This window comes from Takifugu flavidus, chromosome 2, assembly GCF_003711565.1.
Source record: "Takifugu flavidus isolate HTHZ2018 chromosome 2, ASM371156v2, whole genome shotgun sequence".
NCBI classification, from domain to species: Eukaryota; Metazoa; Chordata; class Actinopteri; order Tetraodontiformes; family Tetraodontidae; genus Takifugu; species Takifugu flavidus.
In genome coordinates this window covers 6,685,408-6,703,862 of record NC_079521.1, presented here as the reverse complement: position 1 = coordinate 6,703,862, position 18,455 = coordinate 6,685,408, and the positions used below count along the sequence as shown (strand labels likewise).

The 18,455-nt window shown below is 41.1% G+C and overlaps 1 protein-coding gene across 8 annotated transcripts in view; it reads right to left on the bottom strand.

Moving 5' to 3' along the window:
• Positions 1–18,455, bottom strand: part of adcy7 (adenylate cyclase 7) — a 41,427-nt gene that overhangs the window by 1,065 nt on the left and 21,907 nt on the right. For 3 of the 8 annotated variants that reach the window (XM_057025719.1, XM_057025721.1, XM_057025720.1), the window contains exons 3-26: positions 17,600–17,797; positions 17,242–17,406; positions 16,955–17,104; positions 14,952–15,112; positions 11,418–11,529; positions 10,954–11,081; positions 10,645–10,803; positions 10,441–10,573; positions 10,186–10,374; positions 9,904–9,950; positions 9,174–9,233; positions 8,406–8,483; positions 8,140–8,209; positions 7,947–8,044; positions 7,790–7,874; positions 6,682–6,819; positions 6,328–6,426; positions 5,907–6,103; positions 5,679–5,790; positions 3,859–4,017; positions 3,212–3,358; positions 2,606–2,713; positions 2,387–2,501; positions 60–184 (exon numbers count right to left, since the gene is read on the bottom strand). In XM_057025719.1, the coding sequence (XP_056881699.1) occupies positions 60–184; positions 2,387–2,501; positions 2,606–2,713; positions 3,212–3,358; positions 3,859–4,017; positions 5,679–5,790; positions 5,907–6,103; positions 6,328–6,426; positions 6,682–6,819; positions 7,790–7,874; positions 7,947–8,044; positions 8,140–8,209; positions 8,406–8,483; positions 9,174–9,233; positions 9,904–9,950; positions 10,186–10,374; positions 10,441–10,573; positions 10,645–10,803; positions 10,954–11,081; positions 11,418–11,529; positions 14,952–15,112; positions 16,955–17,104; positions 17,242–17,406; positions 17,600–17,797 (3,033 nt within the window). Of the gene's footprint in view, positions 1–59; positions 185–2,386; positions 2,502–2,605; positions 3,055–3,211; positions 3,359–3,858; positions 4,018–5,678; positions 5,791–5,906; positions 6,104–6,327; positions 6,427–6,681; positions 6,820–7,789; positions 7,875–7,946; positions 8,045–8,139; positions 8,210–8,405; positions 8,484–9,173; positions 9,234–9,903; positions 9,951–10,185; positions 10,375–10,440; positions 10,574–10,644; positions 10,804–10,953; positions 11,082–11,417; positions 11,530–14,951; positions 15,113–15,481; positions 15,560–16,954; positions 17,105–17,241; positions 17,407–17,599; positions 17,798–18,455 lie in introns of those variants that run through there. The other 5 variants (XM_057025723.1, XM_057025722.1, XM_057025726.1 and 2 more) reach the window with 5 other exon arrangements.

Below are 18,455 nucleotides of genomic sequence, written 5' to 3'. Positions count from 1 at the left end.
TGACGAAGGCAGTCATCCATGCAGCCATATAAATCAAACATTATGTTCATTCATCGTACCTGGATCTTTCCCAGCTCCCCAGTACTCTCCATCCTGCTGGCCACATTTACTGTGTTGCCCCATATGTCATACTGTGGTTTCCTGGCTCCGATTACTCCAGCTATCACTGGGCCATGATTAATGCCTATTAAAAAAATACACCTATTTCAATACATCATGTGAAATAATATCACATCATATTGCTAATTTCCTTGAAAATAAGTTCTAACAATATTTGACACACATAAAACAATAGAGTGTTCTTAAAAAAACATTTATAAGGTTGTTAAAGTTAAATTTCTTTTATCGCGTTAATTGCGCCGCGTTTCTTTAAGGCTAGATCATACAAACATCTGTGTAGATGCAGCATTATTAGAGTCGCACATCTAGTTTGAAGATATGCCCACACGCAAGCCTCAAAGATTTCAGCCACCAGGCTCGGTGCAAGATTCTCCTGTGCCTCGAGCGTTTGCATCTCACTTCTTTCTTCTTCTAAGTGGCCAAAAGAAGCATTTGAATACATTTTGGTGCCATTTAATGATAACTTTATCCTTGTATCTAAACACGGTTGTGTATTTATTTTCATGTTTGTGAGGCGGAGTTATGGTGACAGTTTTAAAGCAAAGAATAGAAGGAAAAAAACAGTTTCTCCTCTCCTCCTCACCTAGTAGGTTAATGATGATGTCATCAACACATTTTCTTGTTTCTTGTGTAGTTTTTCTGCTTCTCCCCCCTTTATCCATCTACAGGTATAGTCACTTCATAGCTGTGCGCTAACCTGCTGCCCTCCGACCCCACTGACCCACTCTTGTACCAGCAGTTTGTTATATTTAATGTACTTGCGTGACCTCTGCCTATTCTCTCCTCTAACTGTCCTCCCCCTTCTCCTCCCATCAGCAGGAGCCTGGTCCTGCTCAAGGTTTCTCTCTGTTAAAGGGAAGTTTTTCCTTGCCACTGTTGCTTGTTGGGGGTCAGTGCTGTAAAGCGCCTAAAAATAATTTTGATTGTAACAGACGCTATACAAATAAAGCTCGATTGATTGATTGATTGATTGATCTGTGTCTGCCATCTTTGGATTTTGCATTATTTATGAAAAACATTAAAATTTGGATTTTGCCTATAGCTTCATCTCATATTGCTACTAAACATTGCAACAAAAGTGGTGACGTAGAAACTCAATGAGAAATCAACAGGCCTAATTCTTTAACGGTAGTCCCCAATAAATTTTGATCTTTGATCTTTAGTGCAAACTAACAAGACATTAAACACTTGATTTTGCGAGGTTTCTTTGCGTTTGCCTGAATCCACAAACTTTTGAAAATGGGCTCAAGGGTGAAAATATTTTCTGCACAAACTGTGAAATACATCATTCTTTCAGGTCGTGCATCTAGGCCCAAGAATAAGGACCGTGACCGACCCACCGAGCAACACGTGTTTTGTTTAGGGTTTGTTATCACAAATGTGCATTTGCTGCTCCGACCAGCGGACACGCGTTTGTTATATAACATTATAACATTTTAGTTTCTGGTGCCAATGTTGTTGCGTAAATGGCCTTAGCAAATGGTGCAAATGCACAAACCACATGCTGGAAGTTGCTTCCAGCCGCGCCACCAAAGTCAGTTCTCCTCACTGACGTCTGGTCGCCTCCACTTCGGCCTCTGTGCAGTTATGTTGGAACAACGTACTGTACGTACATACAACGTATCGTAGCGCCTTTAAATTGTGTTGTGCTTTATAAAGATAACTAGAATGTTGGCACCGGGAGTGACGGGGTGGGGCCCGAGAGACTTTATTCTCCGAGAGTCTCCGTATGATCTCCGGCTCATCCGCGATACCCACGCAAATCCCCCTTAAAATATGCGCACGGTCCTTTAGCTCATTCAATGAGGGCTGCATGCTGAAAACTCCGTCACCACCTGCATGTTAAGTCAATTGATTTTTAATGATTGACAGGGCTGTTTTACCCCTAGGATGAAATTTTTACCACACACACACGCGCACACACACAGTCCTATTTATACCACTCTGGGCCACATGCACATTTTTTTATCTATACAGAAATGTAAATGTTTCAGCTCTAAAAATTTGAGACATCTGATAAGAATCAACTGTGTGGGAATAACTTAACTGTGTCAAGCCAGCAGACGTTAACACACGTTACGTATTTCTCCAGGACTACAGTGGTTTCACACGGTTCTTACAAGGTAGAGTCAGAAATGCAACAGATGCAGGCAGCCACTGATGGCTGGAATATAAATTATATTATTCGCTGTAACTAAGGAAACGTGTTGGAGCTGTAGCAGAGCTGGATCAGTGAGTTTATTCAATGAGAGAATCGTGCTCTCACCCACGCGCAGCCTGAAGTTATTGAAGGAATGTCTGTTGATGCCATCCAACTTGCCGATCATGGCAATAGCAAATTCCACCACAATCCCAATCTGGGCCTGCTGTCTTTCTTTGTCCTGATAGAACACATCATCCAATCATTTCATTATGGTCGTGGAAGGGTCATGTAAAGGTGACGCGGCTTGTACATCAGCGTGATTAGAGGCATCAGCTTCTCTACCTGATTGTTCTCTTGACCAGGTGTCCCACTCAGGCCAGCAGCAGCCATGTATGTGCTGCCAATCGTCTTGATCTTCTCCACACCGCTGAACTTTGGTTTGGACAGCAGCTGCAGACATTAACAAAAAGACCTAATAGTGAGACTCTCGCCATGCTTGTGCAGATGAATGACATCTCTCTATTCAGACAGGTCTGGACAAAGTTTTGTTTTTATCAAATCATACTTGATGCAATAAACTCCCGGATGTGTTTGTTTCTCTTATAATTTAAGGGACTTTCCAATTTCTCACACTCAGCTCTTCAAGTTCAGATTAGTGTTTTATTTTAAATAGTACTTCCATATTTTAAAATGGAGGATTCTTCAGGGATGATGATATCATGCTATAAACAACTGTGGTTTTGAAGGGGGTTAACCATGGGGGTCAGGCGTGTGATGCTTCTGGACTGTTTCTGCCAATGACAAACAGTCACGAAGACATAAACAAAGAGAATGAAGAATTGAACCTTCCGAGCCTTTGACATATCAGGAATTTAAAAACACGTCTGATGCATCACAGAGATAATAAGGATGAAAAAGACTGGGTTTGACCTCATTTGCCTTCCTTACTTCGTCAAAGTCAGCGATGATTTCATTGAGCAGCCTCAGACATTCCAGGCCTTCCTTGTTGATATCGCACTCGGTGTAAAACTCTTTGAAATCTGGCACTGAGGCGAACATCACGCACACACAGTCATAGGACTTGTAGTAAAGGTCCTAGAAAAATACAATTATATTAAGTTATTATGAAAGCAACATAGTTAGCCTTCTGTTAAACACAACTATTTAAGGCAGTAATGCTGTATTAAAATCTAAAAGAGCACTGGCACGACTGCACAAATACACAACACTCATGTACACAATACATGCACACACTGGGCTGGAGCTATGCCAGATTTGTATCAATGATCAGAGTTCAAACGTCCACATAATGAAACATCTCACGGTCCATTTAACACACACAGAGATGAACTCCACAACCTTGAGTCTTTTGAGGAACCTCTCTTAACATCTACCGCCTGACCTCATTGTCTCCACCTGGATCAACATGATCCCATCACCCAGATATCAGCTGGTAGCGTAGCCTTGGTGGGAGGTAACTTTTAAATTGCCAAGTTGATAATACCTAAAACACTACAGAGAAAGGACTTGCTCCCTAAATCCAGCGAACCCAATCCTACATTGAGAAATATCAGCAAAGTTAACTGTAACCTCACCTCATTCTTTTTATTCTCCCCAACAAACAGAGCTGCCACATGCGCTGGAAGCACGTTCTCCAGCAGCAGGCGGTTCAAATTCTCTCTGGTCTCGATTTCATCCTGCTCAGTGCGATTTTTATATTTTAGCAGGAAGTCCTGGCGGAAGCAGGATTCATTCTGCCAAAAACACAATGAAGGACAAATGAGAAGAAACAAGAAGAAACACTTTAAAGAACCTTTAAGGAACTTTTCTTCATTATTCAAACTTCACTTTTCTGGCTAAAAATAGGTAAAATACAGAGAGTGCAGAATTATTAGGCAAGTTGCATTTTTGAGGATTAATTTTATTATTGAACAACAACCATGTTCTTAATGAACCCAAAAGACTCATTAATATCAAAACTGAATATTTTTGGGAGTTGGAGTGGGGCTTTTTTGGTTTTAGCTATTTTAGGAGGATATCTGTGTTCAGGTGACTATCACTGTGCATAATTATTAGGCAACTTAAATATATACCCATTTAAATTATTTATTTTCACCAGGGAAACCACTATAACAGCTCAACATTCACAAATATACATTTCTGACATTCAAAAACAAATCAGTGACCAATATAGCCACCTTTCTTTGCAAGGACACTCAAAAGCTTGCCATCCATGGATTCTGTCAGTGTTTTGATCAACATTGTGTGCAGCAGCAACCACAGCCTACCAGACACTGTTTTCCCTCCTTGTAAATCTCACATTTGATGAGGGACCACAGGTTCTCTAAGGGGTTCAGATCAGGTGAACAAAGAGGCCATGTCATTAGTTTTTCTTCTTTTAGGCCCTTTCTTGCCAGCCACTCTGGAGTACTTGGATGTGTGTGATGGAGCATTGTCCTGCATGAAAGTCATGTTTTTCTTGAAGGATGCGGACTTCTTCCTGTACCACTGCTTGAAGGTGTCTTCCAGAAACTGGCAGTAGGACTGGGAGTTGAGCTTGACTCCATCCTCAACCCGAAAAGGCCCCACAAGCTCATCTTTGATGATACCAGCCCATACCAGTACCCCACCTCCACCTTGCTGGCGTCTGAGTCGGACTGGAGCTCTCTGCCCTTTACCAATCCAGCCATGGGCCCATCCATCTGGCCCATCAAGACTCACTCTCATTTCATCAGTCCATAAAACCTTAGAAAAATCAGTCTTGAGATATTTCTTGGCCCAGTCTTGACGTTTCAGCTTGTGTGTCTTGTTCAGTGGTGGTCATTTTCAGCCTTTCTTACCTTGGCCATGTCTCTGAATATTGCACACCTTGTGCTTTTGGGCACTCCAGTGATGTTGCAGCTCTGAAATATGGCAAAACTGGTGGCAAGTGGCATCTTGGCAGCTGCACGCTTGACTCATTCTAGGTTCAGTGCTATTTTGCGCCTTGGTTTTTCCACACGCTTCTTGCGACCCTGTTGACTATTTTGAATGAAACGCTTGATTGTTCGATGATCACGCTTCAGAAGCTTGGCAATTTTAAGAGTGCTGCATCCCTCTGAAAGATATCTCACTATTTTTGACTTTTCAGAGCCTGTCAAGTCCCTTTTCTGACCCATTTTGCCAAAGGAAAGGAAGTTGCCTAATAATTATGCACACCTAATATAGGGTGTTGATGTCATTGGACCACACCCCTTCTTATTACAGAGATGCACATCACCTGAAATGCTTAATTGGTAGTGGGCTTTCGAGCCTATACAGCTAGGAGTAAGACAACGTGCATAAAGAGGATGATGTGGTCAAAATACTCATTTGCCTAATAATTCTGCACTCCCTGTAGGTTAAAAAAACAACAAAAAACCTACTGCTTAATTACCTGCTGTGCGATGATGAGCATAGTGAGCAGGAAGAGGCTTATATAAATGCAACTCATCACTTGTGGATGCTTGACCAACCCTATCGACCTCAGGATGGATACATCTTCTCCGCTGTAAAAAAAACATTAAATTTACAAAATCATTCTCAAGACATCAAGCACTCATCAGCAGTGAATGGTGTCATGACGATGGGGTTCTCCCTCCCACGGCCTGCCCAGAATGCCCACCTGCTGCAGTTCCAGCTGGGGGAATTGGGAGCAAAAACTATTTTTGCATAGGCCACGAAGAGCAGACTCTTGGTGCTGAGGATGAAGATGTAGAAGGCTGCAGAGGCCAGGGTGAGGAATAGCACTTTGAGTTCAAAGCTCACTCGGAGAAAAACCCCACATGCGAAAAGTGACAGGATGCAGCAGTAAACAGAGTACTGAGGAAGAAGAGCAGTTATTGATTAAGACAGGGACCAACACATCAGACGGACTTTGAAAAAATCTAATCAATATGTGTGGCTGTAATTTGAGAGATGATGCATTAACCCTTTGTAGAGACCTTCTACAACAGCCTGCTATTTCTTAAAGTCGCAAAAGTAATCTGGCAAACAGTTTCATGGTGAATGTAATCCAGCCTGGCATGAACAAATGTGTCACTCACAGGCAGGTAGGACAGCTCTCCCTCTAATTCATGAGGGCCAGAATCATTTGCTCGGGGGTTGATCACTGTCTCACTGGAACATTCTGTCTCGGTGAAGCACTGAGCAGATCAAGAAAACATCAGAGCAACCACAGCTATGAAGATAAACACATCTAGAAATAGCACTAGATACATATATTTTTAAGACATCTATATATGTATAGAGGTGTGTGTCTACACACACACACATATACATATTATATACACGCAGACACACACGCACACATGTATACACATATATACGTATATATGAGTGTGTGTGTTGGTGTGTGTGTGTGTGTGTCTTCTCTTGGCACCCAGTGTGTAAAATCTCACCAGGTTGAACACAGCCAGAACAATGATGACAGCTGTTGTAATGGTGGCCAGAGGGAGCCTCACACAAGGGCATTTCACCACTGCCTCCGACATGACGGGCAGCCACTGGCATCTGGACAACTTCTCAGGAAACAGATGCTGCACAGGAGAAATGAGAGAAAGTTGATGCGTCTCACACACTCTGAGCTCTTTAATACACCAGAGTCTGTGCTCCAAAATGGCAGCGAAGCTCATACATTTCCATCCAAATCAATGTGGCTGCAGCTCTGTTGCATTCTGACTATCACAGCTCTGGCACAAGGACAGGAAGACATGAAGGACAGGAAGTGAGGTGCAAAGGGAAAGTCTGGTAAAACATCCGGTAAATTTTCAAAATAAAAAAAACCCGTGTTGAGGGTGAATCAGGTTCAACTGTGCAGACCCGCAGCTTTAAAATATATTTGTATAAATGAACCTTAATGCACAAAAAATAATCTGTTTGCTAAATGGGTAGAAATAATCAAATTAACCGCAGTAGAGGCACAAAAATATGAACAAAGAGCTGTATCCTTCTACCTAGCATGACACCCAACACCGCCATTCCGGAATGCAGATGCATCTGATGTAAATGAGGGATAACACAATGACCACAGTCAGACAGTGATTCATTGCCATCTATTTCGATAAAAGGAATCTTGTCAAGGACTGAAAGTCAGGTGTCACCTAACAAGTTGGAGGTACAGACGGCTCAGAAAATGCTGAAGGTAATTTCTACCATTGTGAAATATACAACACACATTTCCCATTTGCATTAATTGAGTCAAGATCCTTGGTGCACCGCTGACTTCTGTATTTCTGTAGAACAGAATGAAATCTGAAAAATTAAATTAGATACATCAAGCAGGTGACCTGTGAGGGCATAGTCATCCCCACTGAGATTGTTTTGAGCACCTCTTGTGACCCAGACTAAGAATAAGAGGTAACTAAAGGAAATGGCTGGATGGATGGATGAAAATGGTGGTTTGGTTAAAAGTAAATATGCAATTTTATGTGGAAGTATTTTAAGTGAAAACATTTAGAATTGGAATCAAACCACTGGGAAATGCATTTTCACCTGTGTAACACTGACCTGTAAGTGAGCAGAGAAACAGACTGCCAGGATCAGCAGCAGTACACACACCAGTACTCCAAACGACATTCCCAAAGTCTTTTGACTGTAGATAAAAAATAGAGGACAGAAATCAGCCCCAGCCTTTCTGTTGACAAAGAAATCAAGCCGTACTCACTCCTTAGTGACAAATATCTGAACCAAAAAGATGCAGAGAAAGATGAAGGTGGCACAGCCAACATAGTGTTTGAACATGGGCAAATCCAGTGATCGGTACTAAAAAGAGTCCACAGAGGACAGAAGAATCACGTGTTTATTCTGGAGAAATATGGGTTAATGTTAAATGATTCACTTAGTTTTATCCAACTCACCTGTTTTTCCAAATCTTTTTTTGGGAACCAGAGTGCTAAACTGGAGCTCTCTTCAGATTTAGACCACTGCCTAACAGGGCAGGAACCGTGAAGCAGTGAAGGGAAACATGAGGAAAGAAAACTGCTCTTTAAAAACAAAATCAAAGCTATAGCAATGTTGATCACCAAGACAGTTTGGTCTAAATCACATTACTAGTATTTCTCTTTTTAAAACTGGGGATAATTTGTGCTATAAAACATGAAATGATGCATAAACAATGACCTACTTGCTGCTGAGTTCATCTATAGTAGTAGTCATCTCATTGTGGAGCTCCTCATCAAACTTGCTCTTCTGGGATTTGTTCCTACACCGGAAAGCATAGAAACAATTAAGAGGAGGCAGGCAGACAATTAAACAAAGACAGGGATTGGAACAGATGCTGGAAAACCAGATCAGGTCAAATAGGTCCAGCTTAGATGTAGCAGTAAGGTTAATGCCATTCAGAGCATTAGTGAAACAAAAGAACCGTGCTGTTTTACTTGGAAACCCCCACTTTCTCAGGAAGGAAACACTCACACAGATGCAAAGAACCAGATACACACATGACAGATATTGATCTCCTTAAATAGGAACATGTCAGTCCACTAAAGGCTACAGGGTTTCTCAATGATTGTGAGGTCTCAGTTGCCCCGCTAAGGAGGCAGCATTGAGAAACAGGGTGAAAAATGAATTTCATGTTAGTGTTGCAACATTAATTGAGGCTCTCCGCTATGGCAATAGTTCTCAGCCTGCAGGTGTGGGCCACAAAGAAAGATTTAGTCCAAATTAGATTTATTATCTTCATTGGTGTGTGTGTAACCTCTCATTTTTTATCCTATTTAAAAGCTTGTATGATCACTCCACACTGAGCTGCAACTTTAAAAAGAAAAAATGTGCAACAGTGACAGCTAAAATAGACATGCATGCATGGGTGGCGGGGGGTCACAAGCCAAAAGGTCAAGAACTACTGCTCTGAGGGAACCAGAACCTTGTGAGCCACAAAGGCACCACTCACTTATAACTGCTGAATGGAGCGGAGGGCAAGGAGAATTGCTCTTCTACAGATTCATCAAAGCTGTCAGGGCCCAGCAAGACATCAACACAAATTCATCAGCACAGGAGAGGTAGCAGGAAAAACACAACAGTTACACATCTATTGAATGACAAAACCAGTTAGATTTACTTTGAAATGTAGGGAAAATATAGATAAAGCTTCACATAATGACACTTCATCAGCTCAAATAGCTGGAACAGACATTAACAACTTCAACAATTCTTGAAAAATCCAAAACTGGCATTCTTATGAAGGACTGTTGTGTGTAATCTATTACAGCTCCACTGTGCATCAGCTCACGTCCTCTGTGTGGCTGAATTCTGTTCATTAATCAGTAGAAATAACCATAATAAGCTAAAGCCATAATTAACTACTTGAGGCTAATGCAAAGGCTCTTGAGATCACACCTCTAACACACATTGCTTGGGGAACATGACTTACTGCCAATTAATTTGATATTACTTAAGACAAGGGTCATTAAATCAAAACACCCTGTAAATGTGTGTTCACCATTCAGAATAGATTTGGACAGTTTTGGTGCAGAATTCCTTCTGACCATTGATTCCTCGGTTGTTCTCCACCCACCAGTGTTGGTTATTAATTAATTTTATCATTTTTCTTTTAATATAAAGTGAAAACGGGTCCCACAGACCCAAACACCACACAAGGGTTAAATCAGATTTATAATTACCTCTCAGGACTCTTGTGCTGATTGATGGCTACCCGTAGAGGGATATTCTGGAGAAAAAAGAATAAATACTTATTAAAGATGCGTGACAAATTCCAACAAACAAGGTCATTTGTTGCCATATTAATGGACTTAAATAAGTGACTAGACTGCAAATTCCAAAATGAATACACGTCGCTAAACCTTTAACAGTTTAAAGCCTGTCCTGCAGGCATTGTCTTGTATCCAAATAGGATATTTTGAGGTCGTGATACCTCAACCATTGAAGAAAGCAAACATTCTTACCCTACAGTGTGGTTTTCCATTGATGAGCGTATCTGCAGGGAAGCCATCGCGGTGCTGAAGGTGGGCAAATGGTTTAACGGCACCCCAAGACTCCAGGTAACGGGTCATGCGCACTGACGCACGCATCTTAAGACCATCATTTACCCGAGGTTTAGGAGCATTTCGCTGTTTCAATGAAGAGTCCTTGGACTTTACACAAAATCCAGAATTAGTCTACTGCTGACAGAATACAAGTCTATATGTTGCATAACTCACCCGAGGATCGATGACTAAGTAGGTCTGTACATTGAGTTCTTTTAAGTAGGGGTCTCTGAGGTGGCCATTGCCCTCTTCCACTTCATAAGCTTTGTTTAAGTGCCTTAATGTGGCTTCTGTGATGTGAACTCGTCTAAGATCATGAACATGAAGTTTTTATTACTTCTTGGTTTCCAATGATAATGATAAAGAACTACTACTTACCCTGGAAGGCCTCCAGACTCCATATGATTGGCGAGGGTGACGTCATGTGACCAGACGTCAAATTGCCATTTGCGAAGTCCGATCACGCCACACAGCACATTACCAGAGTGAACACCAACTCTCATGTTGATATCTACTCCTGTGGCCTCCCGAACCTGCCTGAAGGAGTTTTAGCACAATGTAAAAAACAGTCGTGACAATTCTTTGTGATTTAGATTTTTTATCTTGAAGATATAATGATAATGTAAGCTTATAACCAGTTCCATTGTGAAATGCTAAGATACAAACAGAGTTGATATTAAAACTTACTTAATGGCTTCACACATGTCCAGGCCCATTTTGACACAGTTCTTTGCATGGTTAGGCAGAGACACGGGCAGTCCTGACACGCAGTAATAACAATCCCCAAGGATCTTTATTCTCATACATTCATTTTCCTATAAAACAAGAAAAATAAATAAATGAAAACATCTAAACTTCTATACCAATATAGAATATGTTATAATTTAATATAAAATAGTTGTCTCATTTTAAAAAGTGGCTTAATTGTCTCAAATTCAGCTAAGCCACAGTTGAAGAAGGTAGCTGACTATAATGCTGAGGTGGTTCAGATGCTTTAGTCACAATCGGAGAATGTTTTGCTGTGAAGATAACCAACCATGATTTTCCAGTACAGTTGAGGTTTAGGCTAGAAATCCTGGTGTCAATAACTATCTGTTTCCTAATCTTGGTGGCTTCTTATAATGATGGCATTTAAGTGGATTCTAACTCACCTTGGCAATTTGGTCAAACTTGCCGAACAATTCGTTGAGCATAATGACCAACTCCTTGGGAGAGCAGTCGCTGGCCAATCGAGTGAAGCCGACAATGTCAGCATAAAGAATACTGAAAGAAAGGGTACACAATATTTAATGGAAATGCACATCATCGATCAGTCTACTAATGTTTTAGATGTGGAATGATGCATGAAAACACATTAGCTGTGCTCAACTCCCTAAAGAAATCCAGAATGAATGTTCTCAGATTGGACAAATGTATTATTTTGAAGGTTTTGAAGGAGTGAAAATCAAAGATACAGTCTGATAAGAGAGGTCAATGTCCTCTATTACAGATCAATGGTAACACTACACACAGTACAGTGGCTAGAAAAAGTACATAAACCTCGATCTGCATCTTGTCTGTGGATACTGACAAATACGATGGGCCTAAACTGACAACACAAAAGATCATCCGGGTTGTAGTTGCATTGGTATTAGTAGTGATTTGAATGGTTATTGAGTCTGTGAAATAGTCTTGGGACATTTTGAAAAAATCATCTAATGGATTTCCAAAGGTTTTCAAAGGAACTCTTGATTCTGAAAGTCTTCATCCTCTGAAAGCTCTTTTTAGCAAGACATAGCTCAAATTCTTCACCTCAGTTTAGTGCCTGGTTAACATCTTTTATGGTGGAGCCAAAGCTGAAGCTGCTAGGAATTATGCTGTCTCCATCTCAGACTGAAGCTGAGATGTTTTCTGTAATCTGCAAGTTTCCTCGAGGGCTTTTCAAATTCCTGTACCAGCTGCAGGGCCGAACACATCAATGCAGTGGACCATAACATCCACTTCACTTAGACCTTTTGGCCATTCTAACATTTGCACCCTGACACCACGACGAACTACAGCAAAGTACAGAAAACTCCAAAATACCCAGCAGTTTGTTTAGAACTGAAGGAGCCAAAAGACGAAACGCCTTCGGAAAACAAAAGAAGTCCAGCTGATTTTTTAAGCTAAGCGTATACTTATTCCACTCAGGTATTTATGGTTGTTCGCAAAAGAAGTTAAAGATCAGAATTTTATTTCACTTCTGGGTTATTATTTTAGGCAAATTTCATTTGTCAGTAGCCTTGACTAAGGTCAGACCATAGTTTATGACAAATTAATGCAGAAAACCACCAAACTTCACTGCATGTATCCTGTCTTCAAGTTAATAGTATAAGGACACAGATCATGGCTTGTGATTTCCCAGATGGTCACAAACAACGCTGCATTAGAGTTTTAACCACTCCATTAACTCCTCAAACAGACAACAACCTCTCATGGGGAGAGAGGGACCGGAGCAGACTAGCAGGAATAATGTTTCCAATGTTTCCTCCAAATTTAGGCTCCATTTTCTCCAGACAGGCTTCTCGGCACATTGTGGCCCATTATTACCATTATGGTACCCAAATTGGGATATAGGATGCCAGACAAAAAGCTATTTGCTTGTCCCCCATTAAACTCTTGCAGACTTCATCAGTGATAGAACAGGCCTGTCGGCTTGACCACAGGATCATCACCGTATGATAAGCTGAGCACTCACATTTCATCTCATTACCGAGACATCTGAAAACCAGGAAAAAATCCTTTTGAGGACTTTACAAACCTCCTCTGCCGCCAGTTTTGTTCTTATTTTTAGGATTAAAATTTGTTCCTTTTGCAACCTTTTACCAAAATAAAGGAGACATTTGTAGAATAAACAAAGGTTAAAAAAATATTTCTCTGACTTTGTCTTATTTGCAAATTACCATGAAACTGTTTTTCCACTTCTGACATTCTAAATTACTGCAGGGGAATTTCAGTGTGTCACATAAATATTCAACGCACACTACAGACCGTCTGAACTGATCGTACTCCAACGTATCTGTCCGGTGATTACTGACCACTGGCCTGCCTGATAACCAGCAGAGGGAAACAGATTCTGCACCTGGTTTGACCCCATTCCTCTGTGTGACTGACAAACAGCCAGGTGCTCCATCAGACACACAACACAGCTAATGACTGGTCTGACTGGGGTAATTATAGGGATAGGTCAGCAATGTGCACTATCATTCAACACCTGTTCACTATGCCAATAAATGAAAGACAGCTTCACAATGGCCTCTTGATTAGTAACAACCAAGAGTCTTTACATTCTGAAAAACACCACCTCTATTAATGTGTGTTTTATATTTTACAAATAGAAATTTTAATCCAATAACACTGTTAGATTGAGTTACATTAGCTCACTTAGTTCCAAAATGCATTAACTAAATCATGTTTACATTTATACTGTAGAATTATCAGACTTGGCTAATTACATCAATGAAACACTGATAAAAAGCTGCAACTGGGTCACACATCTTAAAAAAATAACCTGTAATTTAAAGTGGGCTGTAAAATGCATCTGCATCTGAAGACATCTCATTACATTTTATATTTTTCTGTGATGGTAACAAAAAACACTCTTGCACTGTTGTTTACATCTATAATAGAAAATAAAGATAATATCACAGACAATAAGTCTGATGTAACAAGAGATTGTTATAACTATTAACATTTCAATCAATCTTAAATTCAATACAGGTCTAATACTGAAACATATGTCAGGGTTTCGGGGTTGTGTCAGTCGTTGTGCTGCAGGGGGTGGTGTGGGGCACAATTGGTGACAGCTGGCACTGCTGGCAGGCGCACCTGTAGGCAATTTACATCGGCTTTAAGCAGGTTGCGCCTGCCTGTCAGCGCCAGGGTGTCTGTTTGTGTTGTGTGGGTGTGCTGTTAGGCTTGTCAGTGTGTCTGTTGGTCTCGAGGCTGTCTGTTCGTCTCCCTCATCGTGTGCTCCTTCTCTGTGTCTCCTGGAGGGCCGCTCCAGCTTCGTGTCTCCTGGAGGGCCGCCCCTGTTCCCTGCGCCCTGGAGGGCCGCCCCAACTTCCTGTCTCCTGGAGGGCTGCCCCGGCTTCGTGTCTCCTGGAGGGCCGCTCCGGCTTCGTGTCTCCTGGGGCCGCTCCGGCTTCGTGTCTCCTGGAGGGCCGCCCCTGTTCCCTGCGCCTGGAGGGCCGCCCCAGCTTCGTGTCTTCTGGAGGGCCGCTCCGGCTTCGTGTGTCCTGGAGGGCCGTCCCTGTTCCCTGCGCCCTGGAGGGCCGTCCCTGTTCCCTGGGCCTTCCACAGCCCTGGAGGGTTGCCCTCGTGTCCCTCGTGTGCTCCGCAGCCCTGGAGGGCCGTCCCTGTTCCCTGGGCCTTCCACAGCCCTGGAGGGTTGCCCTCGTGTCCCTCGTGTGCTCCGCAGCCCTGGAGGGCTGCCCTCGTGTTCCTCGTGTGCTCCGTGTTCCTCGTGTTCTTTGTGTGCCCCCTCCCCCCATAACATATTTGCTAGCGTAACCAAGTACGTCAGATTCACTGGTTTCCTGATCCGCTTACATTTATTCAACTAGAATCATTTTTAAATCTCAGTAATCCTCTTCCTCTAATCGTGCATTACGATTCTATAAATACACCAGTGAAAATTATATGTATATAGTGTTTTGTGGCATTACCTGACATTCTCATGTCTCTTGACATACAGACTGTGAAAATTGTTATCTTTGACGAGTCTCTGTTGGTCTTCCTTGTCTTTACAGTCTTGTAAGCGCTCTAAGATTGCTAACTTCATCTTCATTGAAATATAGACTGGGAGCACTGACTGAAGCAGATTCTCCTGCACACACAGAACACACACGCAAAGGTCAAAACAACAAAACATATTGTACAGTGCTATAATAATAGCAAGCTCTATAAAGAGGACAAAGGTATACATTTAGCCAGTTGTAATAACCGATTCATCATAATCAAACCTGCCACAGAATAAAAGGAATTCACTAAACAATATTCATCTTGTGCTGCCAAATGGTTTAAAATACAGCATATTATCTTGGGATTCACATTGTTACAAGCTCATAAATCATCCTTTTTTAAAATCATTTTTCATAGATCGTCAAAAAAGAGCACACGTTTAACCTCAGTTTAAGTAACAATTGTTTCAGAAATAAAGCTTTTTATTTTATTTAACTGAACAGCCATGACTGACCTTTAAACGACACTTTAATTTAATGTAGCCTTGGCATGAAGGAAGGCAACTGCAGATTCTCTCTCATTTATGTTGCTGCTTTGAGTATTTGAGACATATACTAGTTATTTAGTTGATGCTGTTAAGATCAAGATTCTCTCCTCTCAAAATTGAGTGACAGACTTTTTGTAGGTGTTGGAGAAACAGGTATGAAGCTCAGTCACAGCTAACATCACTGGTCTGAGAGGGCGAGGGTGACATCACACATTCTTTCACACAATGCCAAAGAACACTTGACAAATGAAAGCGCTAAAATTTATTGTGGGAAAACAATGTCAGTTCCTCATTGGAGCAGCTTTGGAGCTTCCCCCACTTTGCTATTATGCCCTTGCTCTATTGGCTGCAGCCTGGTCTTTTTGTCTGTGTCTCAATTCAAATACAACAGAAGGGTTAAATGTTAAAGATGATATCATTGCTGTCTGCTGCTAGGCAACACAAACGGCTTTCCTGTCAGCGTGCTTTACAACCCTACCAAGCAACAGTCATAACAATGATAAAAAGGGGAGATTAGTTCCAAAAATGCTACTGAAGTCAAAGCAAATCACCACATATGCATCAGGTTTTACAGATACCACACAAACACTCAAGTGGAAGATTATTTGGGACGAGAACAACGAGAGGAAGACCTCATGCAAAATATGTTTTCATTCATTAGGTTATAGACACTAAGAAAGTAGAAATAAAGCACTGGGGCAGCTCAGACCTCCACCACGCTGCTCATGCCCCGCATATATCGTGATCTACCCATTACATCTACTGTCTATACAACATTACAAGCCTGAATAATTGTGACAACACAATGTTCACTGGTGGTGTAATTTGCAGTCAGACGGTGCAACAGTGACAGGGTGGCTGAATCTGCAGCAGAAGTTCCCATGTCAACCGTCTGAAAAAAGGACTTTAAATGTTAAAATTTAACACGGTTGCACAATAATCTGGCCCTGGTAGAAATGCATCTACTGTCAGGTGCTTGTGTGCACTGGTGTTTTGGTTTGCTAAGTTTCTGCTTGTTGGTTCCATTTGATTTTTCAAAAATCAACTGAAACCAACAAGCCAACAAAAAAAAAAAAAACAATAACATTTAAAAAAAAATTGGCTCAAATGAATGGTCTCACTGTAGCTTTGCACCTAATCCTGGGTTCTCCATTATTATGTTGACTGAACTGGCCAACATCACCACACAAAATTGCAGGCTCTCATCTTCTACACATTCCAGCATCGTTCCTTCTGAATTATTTACATGTTGAGAAAAAATCCCATTCATAAAACCTTTATAACTCAGCTCTGGCTGCTTTAACATAATGTATAAAACTGAATGAAGATAAATTGAATGTAGTTTAATGTAGTGAGGAATACAAATAAAATAATTTCACACACTATAGCCTCTCTTATTTAATAGTGTTTTCTAAAGAATTACAGCAATGTAGCACAAACCTGTTGTCTCTTTTCTATCTCCAATTTCATCTTCATGCTTAGGCATCTCAAAGTGTCTTGAAAGGTCTGCCTCAGGGTTTTCTCCATCAGGACTTTATGAAAGGCTCCGACTACACTGCCACACAGGAACACAACTGCATTGGAAAGTATCTACAGGAACAGGAAGCAGATGTTAGAGCTAAAATAAAACCTTATAATTTGCTAATTGTTGAATATCCGAGAACAATATTTTATGAAAATAACAGTTAAGGTTTACAGAATAATGGTTTTGTTCTCAATGATTTTACCTGATTGGCAAGGAAAGGTATCTGCGGGTGGGCGTTAATAGTGAGTCGCAGTGAGAGAACGATGATGTGGGAAAGTGAGGAAATGACACTCAGCCCCACAGCGTACCCCAACTGGAACGGCAGCATGGTATACACAGTAAAAATGATGAAGAGGAACAGAGGCACCTGAAAAAAAGAGATTCCAATACATTTAATCTGTTTGGCTACAGCTATATCATATTTTATTAAATAATTAATTGTTAGATATGAGAAAAGACAGATACAAATCATGTACACTCCATTAAGTACATGTTAAAGAATCGTGGATAGGAGGAAACAAAAGTTATAAAAAATATTCAGCCCTGCTGAAACATTTTACCTGGTCCCAAGGTACCACAATGGGTCCACTGAAGATGAAAGTGTAGCCCATGGTGAGATGTGTGGCCCATATGATTAGACCCAGCAGAGTCCTCCATCTCTGTGAGAGTATCTCTGTGCATACCAATACAAACACAGCCAGAAACACACACAGGCTGCAGCTCACTACGCTCACAAAAGCACAGTGTTCCAGTGCACTCTGCTCCAGCAGCAAAAGAGAAAGACACATAATAAACATACCAATTATTATAGTCATTACAGCAAAATCACAGTTCTTTTTTAATTAGTTTGACATGAATGATGATTTGACTATTACAGGTGTTCAGTTATGTATAGGTTTTCTGTGTCATTAGATGTGCCTTACTCTCTCTGTTTTTTATTTTGGGGGGCAACATGAGCGACATGCATGTACAACTTGATAAGGGTGTGAATGTGTTATTCATTCATTTATAAATACATGCAGGCAAAACCAAAAAGTTTTATTATGTGCATGTAACTGTCTTAAGAGGAAGCGAGCGTAGGCGTGGAAGAAAAACAGAGAAGAAAAAAGGGTAAAGGAGCACTCAGCAGTGAGACAGATGCACAAAGTCAGTGTTAATAGATCTCTCCTCAAAAAAGGCCCTCTCTTCATTGTACACTGAGCTTCCTGGTTACTATGGCAGCACTGGAAAATGCCAGATCTTAACTAAAGCACTTTCTACTCACTGCATAGCAGAAAGCTTTCCTCACACACTATTTTTCTTGCAAAAAGACAAAAAATAATTATTCTAGAGAAGGTACGACCATGTACATTTTAATTCTGCCATAACAGAAGGTAAAAATTCACAGGGACCCATTTTAATGTTATTATGATAGAG